Genomic DNA, 8624 nt, shown 5'->3' with positions numbered 1-8624 from the left:
AACAGAGGAACTGAGCGCCAAACCATAGTTATTCAGGAAGTCAATTTTCCCAGTCAGTGTCATTGGGAAGCTGATTTTCACATTTCCATCATTGTTTGTTAACAGACGAATTTTAAAAGGCTGTGCCAAGAAGAAAACCTCATTATTTACAGTTCCGGTAATCCATCCATTGAGCCGAGCATTGTGAGAGCCTGTTAATTCTACTTTCATTCCTCCAAGTTGTCCTGTGCCCTTTACATTCAGAACACTACGTCCCACATGCTGTGACTCAATTTCAGACTGAATCTCAAGTGTCGCATAATTTAGGAAACCACATTCATATGTCATATCTTGGTTGACTTTCAGGTACTTATCATTTATTCTGTTGTTGGCAGAAAATGTAATAATGGGGCCCTCAACCCTGAAAGTGGCATGTGAATCATGAGTGCCTTCATCAGAGAATTTAGGAGAAGCCCAGATCCAGTTTCCTTTACCAGTGGAGGTAAATGATATATGTCCTGCTTCTACCTCTGTTGTCATATTATTGACCAGATCAGCCTGACTGGAGAAATCAACTTGTGGAATGTTCAATCTGTGGGAATACGCTGTTCCACTCTGCATCCAAATTTTTCTTTGCAGCTTGACCATTAAATTATTCTGTAGTTCTACTGAATTTTTCGTTGTATATAAGTTTGCTCTAGTTTCAGCTTTACCTTCTACAGAAGACCCTAAAAATACCACTTCACTGGTGTGATCAACTTTAAGGAACCGGTGGTTAATCTTCATGGAATTTCTAATGTTCAGTTGCTCCATCTCAGGGGCCAAGAGGCGTGAATCTGCGATAACACTGAAAACTAGAAAGTCTAATTTGGACGTTGTTTGAGCTGAAAGGGAGGTCACAAATTCTGGACTGTTTGCAGATGTTGTAGTATTATGAACCTCAGCATGTGCAGACAGTGTGAAGAATGGAGAGGTGACTCTGAAAGCACCAGACAATTTGCCAAATGTAGGGACAGTCACAGTATGTGGGATGCGTGGAAGCTTGAACTCTGGTATCTTCATGTTAGGAATCTGGAGCTCATTTAGATTTAGCTTTGGAACCAATAATTCTGGTATTTGAAACTGAGGCATTTGTATTTCTGGGAAAGAAATGTCAGAAAAAGCCATATCTCTCATCTTCAGATCTTTAAAATACAAATCAACTGCTGATAACTGAAAATCACCAGACATGAGTTTGTCTATTGTTCTCACAATCTGAAGTTTAATCGCATTCAAGTCAATTGTGTAGGAAGGAACTTCAAAGGTATTTAGAACTGTAAATTTTGGAGTGGTAAATTTCACTGGAATTTTCATGTCCTTTAGTCTCTTAATATTTATCTCATAGGAGGGGATATGCAGATCAGTCAATGGAACAATGAAGTCTGGTGTTCGAAATGTTGCTTCCCGAAGACTACGGAGACTAACCTCAAAGGCAGGTATAGTGACTATTATAGTTCTGATTTCAGGGACTTGAAATCCTGTTTCAACAAACCGGTTTAAATCTTCAGCCCAATTTTTTAGATCATATTCTTCTGCCAAAGCAGCAATTTTCTTAAAACTTATATTCCACTGATCAGAAATGTATATGACAACAGAATTGTAGAATTGGCTTATCTTCTGAAGATACCACTGGAATTCGTGGGAAATATCCATTTCAGAAATCCTCTCTCGGAGGTCTTCTAGATGTTCCTTTACCTTGTCTTTCAGATTTGCAAATGTTGTTGAGTTTAAGAGCTCCTTGAACCAGTTAATTATTGCAGCAATCTTGGTGTCCCTTAGTTGTTCCATGTATTTTGAAATCACAGCTCTAAAATCTCTCATATAGCTTTTCAGCGCTTCTGCTTTCTGTGGAAGTTCTAGACGTCTGAGTTCCTCATTTACTTTCTGGGTCACTTCTCGAATTTTTTTATTTGTGTCATCAACAAATTGGTTATAGTCAAAGGATTTGAGCTTTTTAATAATCATATCAAGGAACTTGTTGACTTCCTTTATCATCATTTCATAATCAAAGGTTTGCACTTTCCTGACAGCAGCATCAATGAAAGCAACAACTGTATCAAAGCATGATTTCACATCAATATTCTTGAGGTAGACAGTCAGTTTCTGGACAGTTTCTTTTATTCTGTACTGGTTAAGCAGTTCTATCATTCTATCCATTAAAAAATATACCTGCTTATCAATTTCGTATTTTACAATGAGTCTGTGCATACGACCTCGGAAAGCGTTGATCTTCTCAGACACTTCATACTCCTCCATCCGATTTAGAATAAAGTCTTTGATTTGTCCAAGAACTTCATTAATTTTTTCAATTGGTAATGAACGCTTCAATATTTCTAAAACTTCTTTAGCATCAAACATTTTAATCTGCTGTTTCAAATTTTCTGCAATGCGTCTGACATCAATATTCTGAATCTGAATCTTGAGTTGTTCTAGGATTTCCTGTATCCTAGCTGAAATCCTGTACGCATCATCTACATTTTTAATCCAAGCCCAAGTGCTGCTTCCAATTTTGCTAGGGTGAAAAAAAAATTGCAATTTTTGAACAGAGTCAACTACAGTCATTCTTATCTTGTATTTGTTATCCAGAGATGTCATTGTTTCAACTATTTTGTCAAGAAGCTGGGCAATAAGTTCTTTAATGTCATACTGCTCATAATGATCTTTGATATATTGCTCAATTTGTAGCAGATAGACCTGCAGCTGTGACAGTATTTCTTGCAGATTTTCCACGGTTTTTTCCAGCATAATTTGGAGATCATCAGATGTTATTCTGTAGTCCTTTGTGAAAGCAATCAAATTATTTTTCATGCTGCTAACTCTGCCATTCACATCTAATTTGTCCATGTAATCATTAACGTGCTGTGGGAGTTTATCCAAAGTTGCCTTGTATCTTCTCAAATGTTGTTCAATGTTGATGTTCTTCAGGTAATTTTGTATGGCCTGCAGCGTGGATAGAATGGTGCTTCTGATTCGTTCAAAGTAAACTGGCAAATGTTCCAAGAATGGTAGGTTAATAACATGCATATCATTATTTTTGTCGTACTTTACAGAGCCAGAGATGCTGAATTCCTGAGGCTCTGACACACTGCTCCTGAGGCCCAATACATCAATTAAATTAACTTCTTCAGTCATGAATGGCAGTATGACTGACGTATCCATTACAGAGAGATCAGCTAAAGCTTTTCCAGTAAGTTCCACACCAGTCTTTTCTGCATCATTGTAAGCACTGAGATCTTGTGAATACACGTTATCGTTTAGCTGACTTTTCAGTTTCCAAGCACTTGACTGCTCTGATGGAGTAAAAAGCATATGAACTTTGTTATCAAGCAGGGTAGTGTATCTTCCTCTAGACTTCAGGCTGTGACTGGTAGATCCTCTGTAATCATGGGAGAAAGTGAAAGCAAGAGGCTCTGCTTTAAACAAGAATTTGCTGTAAAGGTCTCCTGTGTGTTCACCCATGGCAATCAGCTTTCCATTACCATTGGTGTGTACGTCAGCAGTGATGGCAAATGGGGCCATAGTGGAACGCACGGCATTGCTGAAACGGAGAGATTTGGAATCATAGTTTGTGTTCATAGTAACTGACGAAGCAAGTCCTGCCACATTCAGATTAACTCTGTGACTCACTGCTGCGCCTCGAATGTTTGCGACTGTATCTGTTTTAAAGTTTGCAGATAGATCAGCATATGCAACAGTGTAGGTATGCTTTACTTCATCGGCTCCATAGGCTCCTCTGACATTGCCACCCAAGTTCAGCTTCAGAGGCTCGAGAAGCAGTTCTGCTTTGTTGGAAACTTCTGTTTTAATGTATTTAATATTATTGCTCAGTTTGGCTGCAAGTGAGCTAGGCTGCAGTTTTAGGTCAAAAACATGCTTGTGGAACTTGTCAAAGCTGAAGCTGTTGTCTAACTTCGAAGCAAATGTTAAGGATAATCCAGGAATATTCAAGTCATTTGTGTACTCCAACTTAATCTCTTTGAACGATCCTTGCAAATTATTTGAAAACTTGAGTCCTTCTCTATTAACTCTGAAGTTTAAGACATGTTTGTTGTCCATACCCAGAACCGTACTCTGATACTCGCTTCCTAGCATTATTTCTGTTAGGCTCACTCTTCCACCGAGATTGAATTTTGCATTGTTTTTCCCATAGCGCCCAGAAGAGGATAGTGACATGGAGCCTCCAGCAGTATCAAGTTTGGCATTCATTTCACTCTGCATTGTCAACGGACTGAACTGCACATTTGTGGTTGCACTGCTGGCTAGACCGTACTGATTGACATTGAGTGATGATTTATGTGCAGCTCGATTCCTTTGATCAGTCATAGACATATCAGTGTTGAAAACAAGATCTTGGGAATTGAGAGAACCTGCAAACAAGGCATAATACTGGGTTTGCTTATAAGTGGCTTGGTACTCAGATCGAAGTGCTGCCATCTTCTTTGAGAAAATTAATTCAAGCTTATTGACACCTGCAATATGTCGATACCTCCCATTTGTTTCAGATGTCATTTTCAGCTGGCTGTTTTCATACTTCAGTGAAGCTGTGTTCTTTATTAGTCCACTTTGTACATCAGAAACTGAAGTAATGGAAAATAAATCATCACTGTATCTGCCAGATATCTGATTGGTAGCCTGAAGGTAAGAAGAATCCAACTTCAGATTTGATTTTCCTTCTAAAACCCGTCTCTTTTCATTGTATGAGCTTGACAGAGTATAGATGCTTCTTGCAAAGACAGAAGCCACTTCCAGCTGCCCTTCCATCTTGACATTGTTGATATTCACATTATTTGTCTTCTCAGAAACAACATCACCAGAAAATGAGAGCTGAGGACCCAGAGTACTGGATGCCGTAAGTGATATGGTGTAGTTTGCAACTGGACCTGGTTCATAACTCTTTGTCCTGGCCAACTTAAAATCTGATGTTAGGAGGCTGTGCTTCAGGTGATTTTCATATGCACAGGTGAATCCATTTCTACCATATGATGCTTCTCCAGAACCTAAAATAGGAAAAAGAAGACAAAAGATAACCGTTAATTTATGCCTTCCTGTCTTTAAGACTTTGTCTGATGCCACTAAGATTTTATGTTACCGTTCAAATGGCAATTTCTGTTATTATACCAGTTTGCTTTAATGGCCAAAATATTTTGGTAAATCCTGAATATTTCTGTAAAAAGTTTTGAAAGCTAAAGTTTTGAACTATGAATAAATTAAATCTCCACACTACTAAATGTAATTATGTGAAATGACTTGAAGTTATGTCATTATTTAAACTTAGATTAAGAAGATGGACTTTCAAGAATAAACCTTATCTAACATTCCTGTTTTTTAACGTTTTCTTTATCATGTTTCATTTTTGGTGGGGAGTTTAGAAAAGATTGAAGTTAGCTTGTCATTTTTGCAATTTGAGAAGCTGAACTGCAATTTTAGTGGAACTAACTTGAAAATACTAATTTTAAGAACTATTCAGTATGAGTCCAGGATAACTGCTATGTAGTTAAGGCAGCATATGGATATATAAAAATTATTTTAAAATTATCTCTCTCTCTATATATAAATATAGAGTGAGAAATAAACGGTGGGCATACCTACACATATGCCTGCACACCCGATGTGAAAATACTTGACCTGGTCAGATACACAAGCATTTGTAGAACCATGCCTTCAGTTTTGAAGGACCTTTTCTTCAGTAGGGAATATCTAGGAAAATACGGACCTTAAAAGTCCTTATGGAATTAAACTCATCTTTAGTGACTGAATAAACAGACTCACATAGTATCTTTAAAAACAGAAAGTTATTTGAGATTATACTTTCTTTTAATAAGCAACAGGCAAATGAATGTGCTGTACCTCATACACGGAAAATAAAGTCATTAAAATAGTTCTGTCAACATTGGAGAATTAGGACACATTCTCACCTTTCACACTGTAGGAAAGTAGCTCAATAACTGAATCAGCCTTTGTGGTATAAGTTGTTGTTATGCTGGATGCTTTCTCTGTGTTGCTATTAGCCAAGTTGTACGCTGCTGTCCAGTTGTAATAGTTGCTGTACACATTAGCAGAGACCTCTACAGCACCAAGTAAAGGCACATGGAGTGGATAGGATTCTGGAACAGTAAACGTCGGAATTCTGTATTCCTGAGATGGCACACTTATTCCCATTGACTCCATTACCAGAGGAGGTGTTCTAACAGTCTGTGGCATCCTTATGTCATGGGATGATCTTCCACCAAATGGCAATGGGATATTAATGAGGAAACTGTTTTTATTGAAGCTGTATTTGATCCGGCCATCACTAGAAAATAGAAATGACTATATTAGAAACTATAAGTCCATGAACTGTATACAGAATTTTCCATGATTCTTACTATTCCCATGATACTGAGCTTACTTACATGCTTATATCAATGTTCTGACTTTAGGTTTAGAGAGAAATGTAATGATCATATATTACTATCAGCATTTTTTAAGCACTCATCTATGAGAATTTACTGAGGGCACTTTAATACCAGTGAATTCTGTCAATGTTTTTTCCCCTTTATTAAATAATTAGAGGGTCTCAGAGGTCAAGTAGTCCCGAAACACGTTCTTTCTGTAAGACCTTGCATTAGAATTCAAAGGTTCCAGATTCTTTGTTCAGGGCTTAACTAACTAGCTCACAGGCAAAGCGTCATTCAAGGAGCTAAATACCCAGCTGTTATGAAACTTGCATTTGATTTTCTAGTCTGAGAACCCAAATCTGCTTTATGAACATTAATGAAAAGATGTATCGGCATGAAAATGATCCTCAAAATGAAGGAATTTGAATGAAAATAGGTGATGTATAGGGGAAAAGAAATCCTCCAAAAACATTGCTGCGCTTATGCAATGCAGCATACTGGGTACCAGAAAAAGGCAATGATATTCTTAAAAATAAGTGATGTATTCTTATTGAAACATATGAAAAGTCTTATTAGCATTAGAAGCTGTAGGAACCTAAATTATAAAGAATTTATCTTTCTCATTGTAAGTGTTTTGAAAGTTTCATCCAAATATTTGTAATTTATTCTATTCTGATTAAAAATAAATAAAAATCTAACCATTCGATCAGGAGCTAGGACTGGAAAAACTGGATTGTCAGCTGGAAAGCTTATGGGGAAAAAGTGTAATTATGAAAAGGCAAAACAGGAGGAAACTCAGCCTTAATTTGTGCCTGAACAATAAGCTGGCACAGAGTGTTTTCTTGTTTGCCTAACCGGTCTTTTATATTACAAAATCTTCTTTTTTACACTTGGTCCTACATCCTACACTGAAAATTAAGGAAACATTTTTGAAATATGCTCCTTTACATCAAATGGTTAAAAAAGCAACACCATGGAGCAGCAGAAATTCCTATTATTGTTATTATTATAACGTGCACTGCTGATAAGAACATAGGGGGGAAAAAAGGGTTTTCCTTGCTTATACATAGCTTAATGCAATGGAAGCAATAGAGATGTATGTCATGAACACACAGTTTCATATTACCACAGTGAAAGACAATATATAGAAAAACAGTGCCAAGAGAGATAAAATGCAAGACTCGTCTCCACCTATCCATTTTAATAATCCAATCTTACACTAGCTTCTGTTGTCCTTTACATTCACTTCAGCCATCGGTATTTCCGTAGCTCATGAGAAAACTATACAGACGTGTTTCTATTTATCACAGTGGTAGCTGTGGGTGTATTCTGAAGATACTACCAAGCGATACTCTTCCTTGAATTCTTATGCACAGGCAGAGCAATGATGCAATATGAACACTAAATGGCAAGAACAATATGCTAGGAACTGTAATGACAGCAAATCCTGGAAGGTGCATGAGCATCTTAAAGTCTAGATCTAATTTCCTAGAACAAGAAATAAACTGCTTTGCAGTCTCTCTTTTTGTTTGTCAAACCCTACTTTTTAGAAATTTGTAACATAATGGATGATTTCCATAAAATTTGACAGAAAGGTAAAAGCCTCAAGGGTAATTACATTCATGCAAGTTCTGTGGAACTCTCTACCAGGTGAAGGAGACGCGTCCGAACTAGTGCAAGCATCCAGTCTATATGTGTACAATCTTGGTATGTGTTGCCTCTGAGCAAGTGACAGATGGAGGCAGACATTGAAAGAGATCAGGGTACTATATTGGTGGAAGTCAACCAGTATGCTTAGGGGAATGGGAAGAATTGTCCAGAATAGGACTGCACAGGAAAAAGTAGAGATGCTAGGGTTATGGCGACAGACAAAGGGTCTATAGGGATGCAGCCCACAAATCTATGGGAAACTTGGCTTCGTTAGTTCTGTGAGCTAGAGAAAAGATTGTTGAATGCTCTGGTTTTGTTTATTTCTCCATACTATAGAACACAATACTTCAGGATATATTCATATAAAGTAGAAGTGACTGCTATAAAGTTGAATCTGTGTTAAAGACATCCATCATTTCCTCCATATAGTTTCATTTCTGTGGTCTTAAAATTCTTCTTTCCAAATTTATGCTAATACCATGCTTTTTTATAAAACAAAGTAAAATGAAATAACAACAACAACAAAAAACCTTTTTTCAGTTTCCTGTGTGATTAGCCTGATTTCTTATTTCTTTCCCT

At 37.2% G+C, this 8624-nt stretch overlaps 1 protein-coding gene across 1 annotated transcript in view; it reads right to left on the bottom strand.

Annotated features, from left to right (window-relative positions):
* The window catches only part of APOB (apolipoprotein B), a 37498-nt gene that overhangs the window by 8102 nt on the left and 20772 nt on the right, over window positions 1-8624 (bottom strand). Inside the window, exons 25-26 of the mRNA XM_010136421.1 lie at window positions 5934-6310; window positions 4-5015 (exon numbers count right to left, since the gene is read on the bottom strand). Of these exons, the coding sequence (XP_010134723.1) occupies window positions 4-5015; window positions 5934-6310 (5389 nt within the window). The remainder of the gene's footprint in view (window positions 1-3; window positions 5016-5933; window positions 6311-8624) is intronic.

This window comes from Buceros rhinoceros, unplaced genomic scaffold (genome assembly GCF_000710305.1).
Source record: "Buceros rhinoceros silvestris isolate BGI_N320 unplaced genomic scaffold, ASM71030v1 scaffold18225, whole genome shotgun sequence".
Classification (NCBI taxonomy): domain Eukaryota; kingdom Metazoa; phylum Chordata; class Aves; order Bucerotiformes; family Bucerotidae; genus Buceros; species Buceros rhinoceros.
Note: the sequence above shows the minus strand (reverse complement) of the source record. Positions and strands in the feature narration are given on the sequence as shown.